General features: G+C 34.5%; 2 protein-coding genes across 2 annotated transcripts; both read left to right on the plus strand.

The window, feature by feature from the left end:
- The first annotated feature begins 3601 nt into the window (after window positions 1-3601).
- LOC147273829 (Tetratricopeptide repeat (TPR)-like superfamily protein) lies at window positions 3602-6007 on the plus strand. The gene has a single exon (XM_086257462.1). The coding sequence runs from the start codon at window positions 3721-3723 to the stop codon at window positions 5413-5415; it is 1695 nt and encodes a 564-aa protein (XP_086113588.1). The 5' UTR covers window positions 3602-3720; the 3' UTR covers window positions 5416-6007.
- Window positions 6008-14202: 8195 nt separating this feature from the next.
- ATBETAFRUCT4 (Glycosyl hydrolases family 32 protein) lies at window positions 14203-18765 on the plus strand. The gene is made up of 7 exons (XM_086256274.1): window positions 14203-14866; window positions 15782-15790; window positions 16514-17370; window positions 17548-17709; window positions 17806-18041; window positions 18203-18290; window positions 18382-18765. The coding sequence occupies exons 1-7, from the start codon at window positions 14440-14442 to the stop codon at window positions 18664-18666; spliced, it is 2064 nt and encodes a 687-aa protein (XP_086112400.1). The 5' UTR covers window positions 14203-14439; the 3' UTR covers window positions 18667-18765.

The following is an 18765-nucleotide window of genomic DNA, read 5'->3' on the forward strand; positions in this document are numbered from 1 at the left end:
TCAGAATTTTGTTAATCTGAGATGGCAGTGTCCGTGAAGTTATAGCATCCTGATTTTGCTCACCTCAGCCCCTTTTAAATTTAGCACAACAATATATAGTAAGCTATCAATCTCGCTCGCGTGTATCCCACCCAGTAGCGGATCCAGATATTTACTTTAGAGGGGGTTCTTTGAATAACATATATAAAAGACTTTTAGATCTTCAATATATTTGTAGGTAAATTAAAATATATATTAATATTATGAAGAACATAATATAATGTGTACAAAAACACTTGATCTTATTTGCTATCTTAAACGTTTTGTACAACAAAGAAATCTATGGTTACAACTTGAAATTTCAATTGTTAACATTCTAAGCAAGACAACATAGCCAGACAACCAGTTTTAGTCTTTATTATTTATAGTTTGATTAGAACCTTTTTAATGAATATCTTTTTTGAATAAAAATAAGGATTCATTAAAACCTAAATAAGCAAAGTTGAACTACAAAATTGTAGAATATTTTTTAAGGTCTATTGATTTTAACTACTAAATTTCAATAACTTTTTAGTTTAGGTACCAAAATTAAATAGCATTTTAGATTAGGTACTAGTTGAAAAGTCAAACAAATTAATAAAGTAAAAAGTATTAGAATTTACATATATTACATCACATGCCACTACAATAAAAAAATAAAAAGTAATATTACATCACAAATATTACATTAATTTATACTATATTGTATTTAAAAAAGAAAATCAATCCAGTCACAACTTAACTGTGACTGTCTTGGTAAATTGAAAGAGACAACTCACACCACACTATATTATATATTATTTTGAGTAAAAGTATTATTTTGACCTCTATTTATACTATATTGTAGTATAATTTCTCAAAAAAAAATTCAATTAAGTCATAACTTAACCGTGACTGTCTCATAACTTAGATGTGACTGTCGTTCAGTCACAACTAAATTTGAAGTTGTGAGTGTCGTACAGTCACAACTAAATGTGAAGTTGAGACTACATGCATTAGCAAATTTTAAAGATAATATAAAAGTCTCAAGGGCAATTTTGTCAAAACCTTATAAATTTTAACTAACACTCATCATATATAAGCCAAAGGATAAAAATGTCAAATGAAAAAGGCTCAAATCAAAAGGACCAACATATTTGTGACCTAATCTAAAAAACTACATTTAAATTTGGTAGTTCAATTGAAAAATTATATGGTCTTCATGCTATACCAAAAAATTATTGAGATTTGGTATTTAATCATAATTTTCTATATTTTTTACCGGTGGAATTACAAAATTCGTTCATCAACTTAGTTTGTACGTGGTGGATGAATCATAACAATACTAGAATATGCCATGTATTTTGGAATTGATTTGTGTCTAGATACAATGTAATGCTATGAATTTGAAATGACTACATACAATCAATATATCATAAAACTTATTTTTTTAATAATAAAAAATACAAATTTGTGTATTATTAGTATTATACTTCAGCAATTTAACTAGAAAAATTAACTAAAATTAGATTTCAAATTTCATATTGAAAATAGAGCCTTAACTGTAAGGGATACTAAATTTGTATATTGAATGATGTAATAATGAAAAATTAAGTGTATATATACAAAATTGGAGTGCGAAAATCTTCACCTTCACTTTATTAAATTAAGAGCAATGCAAGAAATCCCAATTTTATATCTCAAATTTGGGTCTCAAATGACGTATCAATGTGCTATTTAATTTATTTTACAACAAGTAAAACAATGAGTTAATTACACTTATACCATCTGAGGTTTATCGCTTTTTCACATATACCCCATGGGGTTTCAAAAATTACACATACACTCCCTGAGGTTTCAAAACTGTTGCATATAACTCCCTATAATGAGATGAAAAATGATGAGAAATTATGCAAAAAGGCATGCTAAGAGGTTAAATGGCGTAATAAGATTACTTAAGGTGTAAGGTCCAACGACTCCAACCTCAATACAAATATTTTTTTTTTTGTTTTTTTTTTTTCCTCTTGTAGGGGGTTATATGCAATAGTTTTGAAACCTCATGGGGTGTATGTGTAATTTTTAAAACCCCAGAGGGTGTCTGTGAAAAGACGATAAATTTCAGGGGGTATAAATGTAATTAACTCGTAAAACAATTGCATGTGTAATGACACAACAAAATCATGGCAACAAAACCATGGCAAGTACAAACCATATCATGGCAAGTATAATGTATGTTTATACCCTTCCAAAATGGGTCATGACCCACGTAAATAATTATTGGGTTCAAATTGGTGTTCTTATTACATTTTTCAGTTCATTCTTATCTCATAGACAACTGTATACTTACTTAAAAGTATAAGTCATCTTAGCAAAACATGTGGCTGCATCCTGTTAAAAACTTGAGAGCAAAGCAATTGGACTATTATAAAAAGAAGCTCACAAGGCAATTTCAAGGAGCTCTTTCTCCAAAAAGCACACACAACCCTAAAAACTCGTAACAATGTGAATCTCTCAGCAAGCTTTTTGCTCCCAAATCAGCCCAGTAACTTATATTTCTCAAAGCTCTCTTTATTTTAATTTGCAAAGCCTTTCAACCATCTTTTAATTGTATTTCCTTATTTTTATGCAATTTCTTTGTACTTTAAATTTTTTAAGAACACTTCTTGTTCTTTGAATTTATTTTAATGCTATTTTCATTAAGCTCTCTTTTAAATTTATATTGCTCTTTTAATTACATTTTGGTTGTTCATTTTCAAAGTATTAGTTGTTCTAGGCAAAAAAAAAAACCTAGATAGGTTTTTTCCGTTTATTTCTTAGCGTACAATCGTTTTTAGAAGTTATATTTTGATCTGGCACAACAAATTTGTTTTATTAAAATATTCATTAATTCATTTTTTTATTCGGTTTCTTAAAATCAAATAGTGGCGCGCCTGTGTAAGGTCATAAACCTCACGGCGAGACGTGTTTTGACTAGACGCTTGACCCTCCACGTGGCTGAGCATTTTTGTGTAGAAACAATCTTGATAATTCTCATCTTTGTTACAACATGAGCTTTGAAAAATCACATACTGAAAGTCTGCGATACTGAATGTCTATATATTCTCAGTTATAACTTATAATATTTTTATTTCTATTGAATGAGTGTTCGGTCGATCACTGAAATGAAAATTTAATTTTGGACGCACATAAATACATAATATAGGAGAAGGAGTTATGCACCTTGAGATATTAATCTGCCATCAATGCCATGGATAATAGCTTAATTTAAAAGACTGAAAACGAGAAGACAACTTGTAGAGGAGAGTTAGGGAGTAGACCAGATGGGTCATGGTTAAATTAATAAATTTCTGACCCAAAAAAAAAACTAGCTGTTAAATTGAAAAACAAGACGGCGTTTTTGATTGAGTAACTCTCTACTGATGTGGACTTGTTATAACCATTAGATTTCTTGAATGGTTCAAATCTATTCTTTCTTTTTTTGGCCAATGGGAAATTTCATTCCAAAAAGGCATACAACCCAAAACGACAGAAAAACAAATGAAACGACAAAGTAGAAAAACAAAGACCTAGGAAACGAAACAACTAGCGCAGCAGAAACCAAAATCGAAAATCCCCAAATTACAACAAAACCCTAACCAGACTCAAGGCAGAGGAACTTCACCCAAAAAAAACCGGACTGACTCTGTAACACACACAGAGAGCTCCCAATAGGTGGTGAGAGAGATGTGGAGGTCGACAGCAAGAGCTTGTCTTTCGGCACAGGCAGCAGCACGGAACTTGTGTGCAACCCAAAACCCTAAGGTACTTTCCTCTAAAACCCTGACCCTAGTTGGTCAACCTCTTCATTGCCCCACTAGATCCTCTCCCTGCCAAAACCCTAGTTTCTTCTCTCAGCTCTCAGCACAACAGTCATCAGATGGCTTTGGTGAAAATGGTGATACCCAGATGGACAATTTTCCCCCTGGGAATGGGGGGGTTGGTGTTTTAGAGAATGATTCAGACGGTGGTACTCAGATGGAAAACTTTGCCCCTGATGGTGGAGAGTTAGGGGAAGAGGAAGAGGTTCATGATATTGATTTGGAACAGTTAGAGAGTGTGTTGTCCCTTCTTCAGAGTAGTGCTGATGGGTCTCTTGAGTCTAGTTTTCACGGTTTAAATTTGACTCTACACGAAGAGTTTATGGTTAAAGTACTTGAAACCCCACTTGTTTTGGGTGAGAATTTGATTAGGCTTTTCAATTGGGCGTTGAAGGAGAAACCCGAGTTTAGAGTCACTACTCGTATCGTGGATGCACTTGTACGAGCAATATGTAGTGGCAGCCTTGTTAGGAAGAGAGATGCGTATTCTTTGTGGGATTTGATTAAGGAGACTGGTGAGAAGGAGAACAATGTGTTGAATGTGGATATTCTCAATGAACTGATAGCTTCATTTTCAAAATTGGGTAAAGGGAAAGCTGCTTTGGAGGTGTTCGACAAGTTTGGTGATTTTGGATGTGTCCCAAATGCAGATACATTTTACTTTACAATCGAAGCACTTTGTAGGCGTTCACTTTTTGATTGGGCTCAGTCTGTTTGTGAGAAGATGCTTGATGCAGGAAGCTTGCCTGATGCTGAGAAAGTTGGTAGGATCATGTCCTGGTTTTGCAAGGCTAGAAAGGCTAAAGACGCCCATTCGGTTTATTCATTGGCGGAGGTGAAGAAGCAGCACCTACCTCGCTCATCTGTTTATTTCTTGATAAATTCACTCTGTAGAGAGGATGAAACCGTCAAATTGGCTCTAGATATGCTAGATGGTTTTGCTGATGAAGCACGGAAATATGCAATTAAGCCCTTTTCAGCTGTTGTTCGAGGTTTATGTAGGATAAAAGATGTTGATGGGGCCAAAAAATTGCTTCTTGAGATGACAATGGAGGGCCCTCCTCCTGGAAATGCAGTTTTCAATCTGGTAATCAATGGCTATTCTAAGGCTGGAGATATGGGAGAGGCAATGGAGATGATGAAGATGATGGAGAGTAGGGGGTTGAAACCAGATGTATTTACTTACACTGTTATTATAAGTGGCTATGCAAAAGGAGGTCAGATGGAGGAGGCTTGTAAACTGTTATCTGAAGCCAAAAAGAAGCATCCTAAATTGAGTCATGTGACTTACCATACACTCATCTCTGGGTTTTGCAAACTGGAAGAGTTTGACAAGGCTTTAAAGTTGTTGGCTGAGATGAAAGATTTTGGGGTCCAACCTAAAGTTGATGAGTACAGTAAGTTGATCCAATCTCTTTGCCTTAAGGCTTTAGATTGGGAAACAGCAGAGAAACTGCTAGAAGAAATGAAAGATAAGGGATTGCATCTTAATGGGATTACAAGGGGTCTCATAAGAGCAGTCAAGGAACTTCAGGAGGAGAAAATAATTGCAGAAGCCTAAATGATTATCTGGTTTTGGGTTTGTGCATGATATGATGAATACTGGGGAAATAAAGTGAAACTTCGCAGCCTATTTTGTTCATGGTGTTTGTTATACACCTACACTCATCAACCACATAGAAATGGAGCTTTGACTTATTTGATCTTTTGTTGGCCTTTTTCACTTCCATTTTTATGCAATAAGCCGGAGGTATGTGCCATAAAATTGTTGACACCCGGCTCTGCTTGCAACATGCAATTTTGGAGGCTTTAATTCTTTTCTTTTGAGTTGTATCTATTTGCTCCATCTTGAGATAATATCAGTGGGTTTTTAACTGGAGCCTTTAGCATCTTTTGTTTTATGAGATTAATACATTCTATATTTTTCTTATTTTATTGGACTTGGATGTGATTTGCGTTTTCAAACGCTATATGAAGGTTATTGTTCCTCTTACAAAAAGAAGAAAGGGATTATTGTTCCTTTCTAAGATGCACTGCGATTGAAGTTCAGACACATTTAGGTTGGAGGAGCTTTAGTATTTGTCCTGAATGAGAAAAGTGTTCTTTTTATTTCAATTTTAATTGTCCTCATGTGGATTTCTATTATTCTATTGTGATTTGAATATACATGAGTAAGCGTGGTCTGCTTATTGACTTGATTTTGTGCACCAAGATCTTCAATCTACTACAGTGAGCTCCGCCCTACTCTTGGGTGTATATGTAGCCTACCTGATACCATATTTAGAGTAAGCATTCAATCTTCTTGTGGCAAAATAAAATTTAGAAAATAATAAAACATTATTGATTTCTAAATTTCAATATCGGACGGATGGCATGTAGTTTTTTTCTAATTAATTTATCCTTGGTGTAATAAGCATGAAGACTCTGAATTGAGGTTGTCATGTCCCTTTAACAAGGTTGGCTTACTTGTATCTTATTAATTAGAAATGTATGTGCCTTCTTAGATTGATCATGTGGTTAAGAATTAAGTTTTGGTGCAATTGATATCATGTGATTGATCATCTTTGCAATTATAGGAGCCACCTTGGGATTCACTTGATGCTTTGCTAGATTAGTTCTTCATTACTGCAGAATTATCAGCCAATTACAGTCAGGCATATATCAAACTCCGACATTTTACTAGCATTCTGAAAAAGAAAAATTTACCAAAAACCCAATACTGTGAATAGGATTTGTGCAAAAGAGCACAGACACGGATAGACCACATGTCGGATAACTGTGTCATACTTTTCATCTCTCATCCATTCTCGGCATGCCCATCTCTGGCATGTATTTTAATGAGAACATCAAGAGCTAGTTTATTGCATGACAGTCTTTCTAATTTTTTACTTTCTTTCCGCAAGTACAACTATACATTCTAGCATTTAGCTTTTAAAACCAAACTCCTAAATGAAAAGTTTGGAAAATTTGAATTTCACATTCAGTTTCATTTCAGAATGAACATCATTTTCAGTGTGACTTGGGCTCGGTCATCATGTATCCAAACAAAATAAGTTAGAGAAAAGAAAAACCAGGGGGCACAACCATAAAACAATAAGATCGCAACTAAGGAGAGCAACCAGATGAAAGAGTCAGACACTCAATCTCCAAACATATCAGAACTCAGAAGATATGAATTGCAAGGATTCAATCACACGATCAATCTCCAAACACATCACTTATTAGATGAAAGAGTCAGACGCTCAATCTCCAAACATATCAGAAGAGACGTAGGCTTTAGTGAATGTTGGTGCTGATTTGGCAAAACTAGTCCCTGGACGAGCGTCAACTGAGGTAGATGCACGTCTTGCTTATGACACACATACAAAAATCAGGAAGGTATTGCTTTCTTCTTCATAATTCTACTGTTTCATATTAAAATAAAATTTTGGTAAAATTAAACATATGTATAAATATAATTTCTGTTCAAGAAAACCCTTAATTTGTTGGTTGCTATTTTTGTCTCAAACTAGGTATTCATTCAAGTCATTCTTGGGTTTTTTTTTTCTGTAGCAGTTATATGACTTTTGTAAATGATAGTTTGACAACTGTTGTCGTTTTGTTGTGCTGTGCGCCTGTGCCTGTCATTTTGCATTAAAATTCCATAACTCCAATAATATGCAGAATACTCTTTTTATCAAAATGCAACTCTTCAAAAGTAATTTAGATGCATAAAATGAATGAAAAAAAGAGATCCCGATTTTCTTATGGTAGTGTACGTTGTTCTTTTAAGCGCCAACAATTTGCTTGTTCAGCTAAATTATCCTTTGCACTCTGATTTTTCCCTGGATTATTTGATGTTATATTGATTGTAGTCTCACCAATTGGTTTATCAAATATGCAGGTGCATGATTTGCTGAAGTTGTACAATGAACTTGATGTTCCTCCTGACAGTTTGTTGTTCAAAATTCCTTCAACTTGACAAGTAAGTGTCAGGGAAAAGTATACCTGTAGTGGTGATCTGACAATTCTCTGTGGACTTGATACAATAAGGTGCATTGATTCTTTTAACTTTTGTTTCCTATTACTTGTTGTTTCTATTCTGGGAATAGAGGCTTCAAGCTTACTGGAATATGAGGGCATACAGACACATTTGGCAACTGTTTAGAGGTAACGTTCTTGTCATTAACTGGTGTAAGCTTGAAAAACTAGTTTGAAAAATAGTCTTATTGTATTATAGAAAGAAACAATTAAGAAGAAAATCAAGTGATTTTATTACTGACTCATGATTGAAAGCTTTGGTCCTTGATGCTATACAAACTTCTTAATGGCTTATTGTATACAGTTCTAATGATACATTTTATTGAGATCCTCTCTCTCTCTCTCTCCCTCTCTCTCTCTCTCTCTCTCACACACACACACACACACACACACACCACACATACTCCCCTTCTCAAATGAGTTCCATTTTAATTCTCTATTCATGGTTGGTGATGGTTTGGTAACTTTTCTTCAGCTTTGCTTAAGCTGCAGATTTTTGTTCCTAAATGCAATTAAAGTTCCTATAATGATAGAGGAAGCAAAAGGATGACTTTAGATTAACATGTTCATCTACATGTATTGTGTAGTGTTGTTGGTATTTGGTACTTCAATTTTGATCTCTTATTTCATTTGACAAGGATGAAAGGGGGCTGGTTAATTTTGATAGGGCTATATGAGAAAGCAAATAGTTGTTAAATTATGAGTGCCTCAATTTCTTTGAGAAGCAGACATGCTAAATAGAAGGACTAAATATTTTAGTCAGTTAATGTTTGTTCTCCTTTTCAGCTAATAGTATTTATAAAACCTGCCAATTTGTGATGAACATGCTTAGTTATACCCATGATAGTATCATAAAGGTTGAAAGTCTTTCAGTTTGGAATCTAAAGGTGAGACAAGCTTGACAATTCAGACAACATATCATTATTACTAGAAATTCATTGAACATGGAGATGGCGTTCCTTCACCAGGCCCACTAGGCCCACCACCAGGCCCACGGAGATGGCGTTCCACCATCTGCCTAGTCATTAGACATTAGTACAATCATTTTGGCCGCTGCATCCAGTTCAATGGATGTTTCATATTCTTTGCCTTTGGTTTCTGCGCTAGCACTCAATACCACCATAGACATTTGACTATAAACACTATAGTATTAGTTGTCATGCTCAAGACACCCCTGAAGTTACAGCATCCTCATTTTGCTCACCTCATCCCCTTTTTAATAAAATTCTTAATCACAAACGTCGATAAATACTTATAGGGTCTTGTAGTTAATCATGCACCCGAGTTCGAATCCTCCGTCAGAAATGATATCGTTTGATAATAAAAAAAAACTGTTGGAATATTTTAGTGAGTTAGGTGGGAATACATCCCCCATTCGATATATATGCTTTCTTGTTCAACTTGTAACAGCTCATTCGGTTGCATTCAACTTCTCCACACAGACGAGGCTTCCTAGTACTCCAACCCATGTCACTTACAAAAGCTTTAGTAAAAAGACTTCTCTGTTCCTTTATTAACATTTCAAAACAAACCTTAGTTTAGTGTATCTGTTAAGCTCCTTGTTCATTATTAGACAATTATTAAACTTCGAAAATTGAAGGTATTAAAGAATGAGCTAACAATATGAAGTAAGCTTGCACTCGCTTTCACATACAGCTCCATTATGCAGGTGAAGAGCTAAATAGAGAAAAGCAATATAGTGTTGTCCCACCATGTACCTGCTGGCCTGTACGTAAACGACAAAGAAATGAGGGATGTGGTCAGTTTACACACCATGGTTATAAACAGAGGGCCTAAATTAGAGAAGGGTAAACTGTAACTTGTACTAAACAAAATTCCTTCAGTTGTGTAGTAATGTGCCTATGAGGCTGAAAAAAATGGGTTGGAGAACTTGGTGGCAGTTGCTAAAATGCACTCTGGTGGGCTGCTGAGAGAATATCCTCACCAAGGGGCAGAGGACAAACTGTCATTTTAATACATGTTCTTGACAGACCATCATCAACTACTTCATGTAACAATCTCTCTCTCTCACTTAACCATACGTATACGCAGATTTGCATGGGGTGCATATTTATTGTATCATAAGCATATCAAGCCCCTTTTTTTAAATTTCTCCTTTAATTTTATTGAACATATTTAAGATGTATTAATTAGTTGCCAATATGCCCAATAGGTTTACTGTTTACATTTTTAGAAAATTAGGATTAAATGCCAAATTTCAATATTTTTTTGATATACCATGAAAACCATATAATATTTCAATTGAACTACTAATTTAAATTCAGTTTTTTAGATTAGGCCACAAATATGTTGGCCCCTTTGATTTGAACATTTTCCATTTGATATTTTTGTCCTTTGGCCCACATATGATGGGTGTTAGTTAAAATCTATAAGGTTTTGACAAAATTGCTCTTGAGGCTTTTATATTATCTTGAAAATTTACTAATGTAGTCTTAACTTCACATTTAGTTGTGATTGTACGACACTCACAACTTCAAATTTAGTTGTGACTGAACGACAGTCACATCTAAGTTGTGAGACAGTCACAATTAAGTTGTGACATAATTGAACTTTTTTTAGAAAAACTATACTACAATATACTAATATAGTATAAATAGAGGTCAAAACAATACCTTTACTCAAAATAATACATAGTATAGTTGTGTGAGTTGTTTCTTTCAATTTACCAAAACAGTCACAGTTAAGTTGTAACTGGATTGATTTTTTTTTTTTTAATACAATACAGTATAAATTAATGTAATATTTGTGATGTAATATTATTTTTATTTTTATTATTGTAGTGGCATGTGATGTAATATTTGTAAATTCTAATAATTTTTACTTTATTATTTTGTTTGACTTTTCAACTACTATCTAATCTAAAATGCTATTTAATTTTGATATCTAAACTAAAATGTGATTGAAATTTAATAGTTAAAATCAATGAACCTTTACATTTTTCATAGAAATTCTTTCTTGGTACGTACAAATAGTCACACAATTAACTTTCTTGGTACACTTTCATTGCAATATTATTAATAGCTTCCCATTTTATTTCGCTTGTGTATATATAGGTATACATAGTTATATTACTACCATTTTGGTATATTCATGTAACTTTTATGCACGTTACCAAAGAAATGCAAACATTAAGTCTTTTCTGGTTTTTTATTTTTTATTTTTTGATGTTTAAGTTTAACTTGAAATGTTGGGCGAAATTAAAGAATATACAGATTTTGTGGTACGTTAGTGTCAGATAAGGAAACCTTGCCGCCTAAGATTAGTCTAGGGCTATTCTAGCTAGTCTGTATAGGTTTTGTATTACTTGTACTCTAAGGCTTGTTACCTTGTGAACCTAGAACATATACTTGTATAAATAGTCCTATTACATGATCAAGTCAAGCAATTATCAAACTCTCACAGTTAGTCCTTAACATTTTGCTTTTGTCCATTGACTGGTCCTTACCATTTTCTTGTTAAATACGTAATCGGCTACATATTATTACAAAGCAAAGCTTCCTACTTTGGAGATGATGTAAGAACCGCATTCATAGATTGTAGACCATACATATTTATACTAATTTTTTACTTGAATTATTATCCTTTTGTGTATTTTTCTTCAAACTGCTCATGCTCAAATGCTCAAGCAGTTTTTAAAGGTTTACCATACAAGCTCTACAGCAATAAATTAAGCAATTAATTTCTTGACCTCCATGCTAAGCGTGCATGAATGTGGTACGTATCATAGACGAAGAATATGGTGGTGACAATTTTTATTTTATTTTATTTATTAAAAATAAAAAAAATTATCTACTACATGGACAGATGGACTTCAATGATAAAATAATTCATCTAAAGTTTTGAATGTTAAAACTAATCACCCAAGTTGTTTAAAATGTTAAAAAGACCAACAATATAAACGTATATTCCATCAAAACGTTGTTTCGTTCCGTATTGCTTTATTCATTTTCCATATGTATATACAACAAAAAAACGTAAGACATTTATTAAATATCATTTTCACATGTATGTTGTTCAATTGGGTTGTGATTCATCAAAGTGTTCAATTGGGTTGTGATTCATCAAAGAATGAGCTATGCTGACCACTCTTAACTGCTGAGTTGACCACCATAATATATTTTTTTCAACTTTTTTTCTATTTTACCCTTTATTGCAAAAATATGATAAAATCACCCAGATCCATTCGGTGGTCATCTACCGAAACATCCACCAATGTTCGGCAGATAAGTGTCGAATAAATACAAATATTTCGACAGATAACTGTCGAATGCCTTTTTCATTTCCATTCGGTAATTATCCACCGAATAATCTATCAATGTTCAGCAGATAACTGTCAAATAACCATAAATATTTCGGTAAATAACTGTCGAATGACTCGACGAACAAAATTAAAATTTTTTATTTTAAAGGTAAAATTAAAATTTTAAAATATTGTGGTCAACTCAGTAATTTAGGGTGGTCGGAATAACACCGGCCTTCATCAAAACATGGTGCAAAGCACTCGATGTAGTGCTGAGTGCTCGCTGATTAAAAAGTAGACTGACTTTAAATAAGTTTTTGTTTATGTGCCATTTTGTTTTTCTTTGTTTACTATTTTTTTATTGATAAAATGTTTAAATATTAATTTTCATATCATGTTACACAACTATTATATTTCAGAAACTTAAAATATTAAGTAATGGACAGAAAAATGTGCGTAGATTATAGAGTTAGGTTTGTAATTCATTGTTTGGTTGAGGGGTCACCTCATGAACTGCTCTTTTTGCCATTTGGAAGAAAGAGAAAGAGAAAAAGAATAAAAGGGGAGGCTCTAACTCGATCCGATTTGTCAAAACTGGTCCCCATAAACTATTATCACACAACATAAATGGTCCATTAACCCTACATGGTCATTGATCTGTCGATTGCATTATTGCACCTTAAAAATTCTCTCTGCCCCTGTTTCTCTATTTTGTGGTGGTCAATTGCATGTGGAAGCTGAGAGAGAGCATATGGGATAGGCATGTGGAAACATGCATAATCAGCAGGACCAATCATCTTAATTACCAAGAATTAGAAAACAAAAGGGTTGCGATCTGGTTTAGGTTATTGTTTTGTTTTTTTCACAATAATGATAATTATTAGTGGAAGACAAAACATTATAATATATGGCTTTTTGACATTGGCTAGCTATATGGAAATCAAGGATCTTAATTAAGCAAGCTGAGTCATCATAAGTTGCACATGTGGTTAGGAACATCTCTGTCCAATAATTTATTTGGATAGAGATGAATTAAGGCCACATCACTCTGTCCTGCCAAATTGGAAACTGCAAGTTTTTAAATTCTAATCTCTAATCAATGGCTTACCATGAACAGCCGTCACCTTTTCTCAATTGGGATTTCATCATATATATAAACACTGCATAATATACAAATAAATAAATGTAATAATAGAAATTACCCTAACTCGCAAATATGTAAAGATTATGAATGTGTTTTTATGTGATATATGTTTATATGGTATAATTTTCCCTCAATTTGAATTTGCAGCACCAACCTAAACTGCTGATCAACATCAACCAATTGTTTTGGGGCTAATTAATAAAAAACCTTAAATATATGTTAAACCATCAATTTGACCCTTTCCCGAGCCTTCTATTTTGCCTTGTTGTGTCTTAATCGTTAAGTTCAATTAACCCTCCTAAACTAGTAAATGATAAAGCCACTACTCAATATTGATTGATATTAATTTTACTCTTAACTTATTAAATATAACCCACGTTCTTATTTTGATTGAATGTTTCAGCTTCTAGTTTATGGCGTTTGACTTGGACTTCGACCTCACCAAATGCACAAAAAAGCTGAGATGCATCTGCACTTGGCAGCTTTATTAACATTATTGACCGCGCATAAAAATAGAATATTCTCTGACTTAATTTTATTTTTAGAACGAATTTTTACTTAACTAATAATAAGTGGACCATTTAGTATATGCTCCTAATTATTTGTGGACATTTTGAAGTTTAAGGTGAATGAGGTAAATGTGACTTTGCTGTCTTTCTGCATATATTTTCTAGCTTAAGGCGAAATTCCCAACATTAAGAACCAGAATAGATTTAAGACCACGAGGATTACTGCTACCTTCACGTTTATCATCCTTAATAATTAAGACCATAACGCCAATTTCCATCGTCAAACAAAGTGCGTATTGAAAAGTAGAATCAAGACAACAGTGCCACAAGACTCGATCCCAAAGCTTCAAACTCTGTTGTTGTCCACTTCTTCAGCCAAAAAACTAAACCCTCTTCTCCACTTGTCCTCATCTCCAATAATTCACATTTCCTCTCATGCATATATACATACAGACACGCAACACATGCTCACTTGTCTGAAAACTCTCAACCCCAAACCCCAAATTAAATCTCTCTCTACTTGTTTAATTGCAGAGAATTAAACAAACCCACAAACCCATTTGTACCATTTACCTTTCTGATTCATATAAATATTTGTACCAAACACATTGATTGAATCCCACATTGTGATTCATCAAACGTTAACCCACCATGACAGACCCGAGACCATTTCTTCCATCAGATCCCACCACCCTCCCCTGTACCTACGCTCCACTCCCAAACGGAGCCAACCCGGATGGAGCTCCGGCGACCCGAAGGCGGTCCATGAAGGAGCTCCTCGCAATATTTTCTGGGTTGCTGATGGTTCTTCTGGTTGTGGTCATCATTGGTGGGAAGGAAGCCAATTTCCATGCAAACAAAAACAGTACTGGACCATCTTTGGGCTCTGCTCCTAGTCCTACGTCCAAACAACCCGAGAAATTGCAGCCGGTGACAAGTGCCGTGTCGGCGGGGGTGTCCGAGAAGTCGAACCGGTTGTTCACCGGCGTCGGAGCGCCGGTATATCCGTGGAACAATAGCATGCTGTCATGGCAGAGAACAGCTTTCCATTTTCAGCCAGAGAAGAATTGGATGAATGGTACATACATTAATTTTCTCTACTTTTTCTTTATATTTTATTTATTTTTGACTCATAAATAAGGTAAATCAGTAAAAATTACATATAACAAGTACATACTATAAAACTGTTGTCCACTACTATTTCGAAATAAATTAATTAAACCACGTGGTTTCATAAAGGAGAACATTTATTATTGATTTTTCTTTATTCATTTGGTCCTCAAAAAAGTGATTCCACTTTTTTTGGATACAAAATTCCACTTTATTTTTGGGTGACCAAAATTATTCTACTTTATAAAGTTTTGAAATGAACTATTCACCCACATTTTTTGGAAAAAAACATTAAAACAGAAGTAAAATTGTTAGCAAAATAATATTCTCTTATTACACTGTCCGCATGTTATGATGTCCTATACTATGTTGTCAAACTCTTATCACATTGTATACATGTTATTTAAATTTGTAATTTTAATTAAAAAAATATTAAATATGGACGGTGCAATTTTTAATCTTTTTCAAAGATGTGTTACATGAACAAAACGTGAGCTGCCAAACTATTCTTCCTTAATAACAATAGTTAATTAGTCACTACAAGAAACCTTGTCCCATTGTAAAATGATGGCTTTGGCTGCACGTCAAAAATCAAAATAGTTCCCTTCTTACTTTTTGATTGATTAATCATAATTGGCAACATCACTCATAACAATCTAAAAACTTCAATTTTAATAAAATAAACTTGATAGAAGATTTTTATTTTTATTAAGTAATTGTTGCTAAGAAAGTTATTGCGTGGGTCTAGTGCTTTCATATTCTTATTTATTAAAATGAAATTATTGTTATTATTTTATTAATTCCATCGTCATGTGCTGACTGTTTTAATGGTTGGCTTTTTCAATTGGCAATTTTCTGACTGGTCCTCTTCCTGCTGCTTCAGATCCCAACGGTAAGCCAACCTTTAATTTTTTGTTTATGATCTGTCTATCTTGATGCTTGTGACCTTTATGGAATTTTATTATTGATAAGTTGATAACAGATGAATCATATTTACCAATTATATCTTCTCTTTTTCATATTAAAAAATATTTTTAAATCATTGGATCTATTTTTATTTATATGTTATATAAAATTTGTATTAATATACAAACTCTTTACATAGATAAAATCTATTTACATAAATACATTTTATATGAATCCTATGATCCTATTTATGTAAGATGCTTAGGAAGATGTGATGAGTAAACATAATACAAATATTGATCTCAATTCATGCATAGGAAAGATGGTCAATATATTTTCTTGGAAATTGAAAAAGTGCAACCCAAATTTGTTTTTTCCTTCTATCTTCAAGGTGCTCTCTCTCACATATGGGATATGATGTTGACATGTCGTGAAACCCTTGGTGAGAAAAAAAAAAAATTTTGAGTAAAAAGTTAGGCCAATGCTAGACCAAAACATTAGAAGACCTGTCTCAATGTCAAATTTTGCCACCTCTATGCTGCTGTGTATAACTTTCCATGAACTTCACAAGAAAAACAAGAAAATCAATATATCACTGACTTTTTCGACAATAAAAATTCTCGTCCTGAATAATGGGATCAGATGAAAGTAAATTGCACTTGTAGAGAAGACTATAGATTGTAACATCTAAATTTGAAATGTTATGCAGGTCCTTTATACTACAAGGGTTGGTACCACTTTTTCTACCAGTACAATCCCAATGGTGCAGTGTGGGGAGACATAGTATGGGGTCATGCTGTGTCCAAGGACTTGATCCATTGGCTTCACCTCCCTCTGGCCATGGTGGCTGATCAATGGTATGACATCAATGGAGTCTGGACTGGCTCTGCTACCATTCTCCCCAATGACGAAATTGTCATGCTTTACACTGGTTCCACCAATGAGTCAGTGCAGGTCCAATGTCTTGCATATCCTGCTGACCCCTCTGACCCTCTCCTCCTCAAATGGGTCAAGTACTCCGGAAACCCGGTTCTAGTTCCCCCACCGGGTATCGGGTACAAGGACTTTCGGGACCCGACGACAGCTTGGTTGACATCTGAAGGGAAATGGAGGATTACAATTGGATCCAAGGTTAACAAGACTGGCATTTCCTTGGTCTATGACACCAAGGACTTCAAAAGCTATGAGCTTTTGACAGGGGTGCTTCATGCTGTCCCTGGCACTGGCATGTGGGAGTGTGTCGATTTCTATCCAGTGTCGAAAATCAGTGACAAAGGGTTGGACACCTCTGTGAATGGGCCTGATGTGAAGCATGTGATTAAGGCCAGTCTTGATGATGATAGGAATGATTACTATGCATTGGGGACTTATGAGGAGAAGACTGGTACTTGGGTTCCTGATGAAGGCCAAATTGATGTTGGTATTGGAATTAGGTATGATTATGGGAAATTCTATGCCTCCAAGACTTTCTATGATCAGAACAAGAGTAGGAGAGTGTTGTGGGGTTGGATTGGAGAGTCTGATAGTGAAAATGCTGATGTCAAGAAGGGTTGGGCATCTGTTCAGGTACACTGGTTTCTTTTCTGCTTAATAAACAGAAAATAGTACTAAATTATGCTATCCAGTCCAATCTAATCTAGTCTAATCCAATACTGAGAGTAGCCATAGGAAAATGAACAAAAGTACCCTAAAATACTTTTGCACATGTATCTTATACAATGTTTGTGGGATACTTTTATGCAGGGAGTTCCAAGAACAGTGTTGTTTGATCAGAAGACTGGTAGCAACCTACTTCAATGGCCAGTGGAAGAGGTTGAGAGGTTGAGATTGGGGAGCAGGACATTCGATAATGTAGAGGTCAAGGCAGGGTCAGTGGTGCCACTTCAAGTTGGCACAGCCACACAGGTATGTACTAATTCTGCTCTTCAAATTATACTAATATAGACACAATTTGTAGGACATTTGTTAAGCTTAACTAGAAGATGCTTGGTAATGTAACAGTTGGACATTGTCGCGGAGTTTGAGTTGGACAAAAAGGTTTTAGAGAGCGTAGCTGCATCCAATGAGGTGTTCAGTTGCAACACCAGTGGCGGAGCTGCCAAGCGCGGTGCATTGGGACCCTTCGGCCTTCTTGTTCTTGCAGATGAGAGCCTCTCTGAGAAAACTCCTGTCTACTTTTATGTTGCCAAAGGACCAGATGGCAATTTCAATACTTACTTCTGTGCTGATCAGTCAAGGTAAGTCTTTCATGATCATAATGCATACATACACGCTCAAATATTCTTTTGTCAGACAGTCTGACGTATTATATTGTGCGGTCCTAATTTACATTTTAATGACATACCAATATACCATGTGAGATATTTGGCAATTAAACATGTCTTTTTCTCTCTTACAGGTCTTCTGTGGCAAATGATGTTGTAAAACCAATCTACGGTAGCTATGTTCCAGTACTTAAAGATGAAAAATTATCTGTGAGGATTCTGGTGAGTAGGTCTTTTCTGCTATGTGAATGAATGTAACATATATGTTATTCCAATTGTACCAAGGCTAACAAAGTCATTTCACCTCCTGCAGGTTGATCATTCAATAGTGGAAAGCTTTGTTCAAGGTGGAAGAACAACCATGACATCAAGGGTTTACCCAACCAAGGCAATTTATGGGGATGCAAGGCTCTTCCTGTTCAACAATGCCACTGAGTCCAGTGTTACTGCCTCCCTCAAGATATGGCAGATGAACTCTGCATTCATTCACCCATTCCACCCAGATGAAAAAAGTCATGCAAGCATCAACCCTGTTACAGCATTCATCAAATTCATTGTCCCATTTGGCATTTTTTTGACCTTATTTTTTGTCAGATAGGAAAGGTCATCGATTATTTGGTTTGTGGATGATATTTATGGAAGCATTTATTTTTGTTGAGAGTTCAATACCAGTTTCTGCAATTGATTTTTTGATGCC

The sequence above is a fragment of the Dryas octopetala genome, chromosome 9 (assembly GCF_963921425.1).
Source record: "Dryas octopetala chromosome 9, drDryOcto1.1, whole genome shotgun sequence".
In the NCBI taxonomy this organism is placed as follows: Eukaryota; Viridiplantae; Streptophyta; class Magnoliopsida; order Rosales; family Rosaceae; genus Dryas; species Dryas octopetala.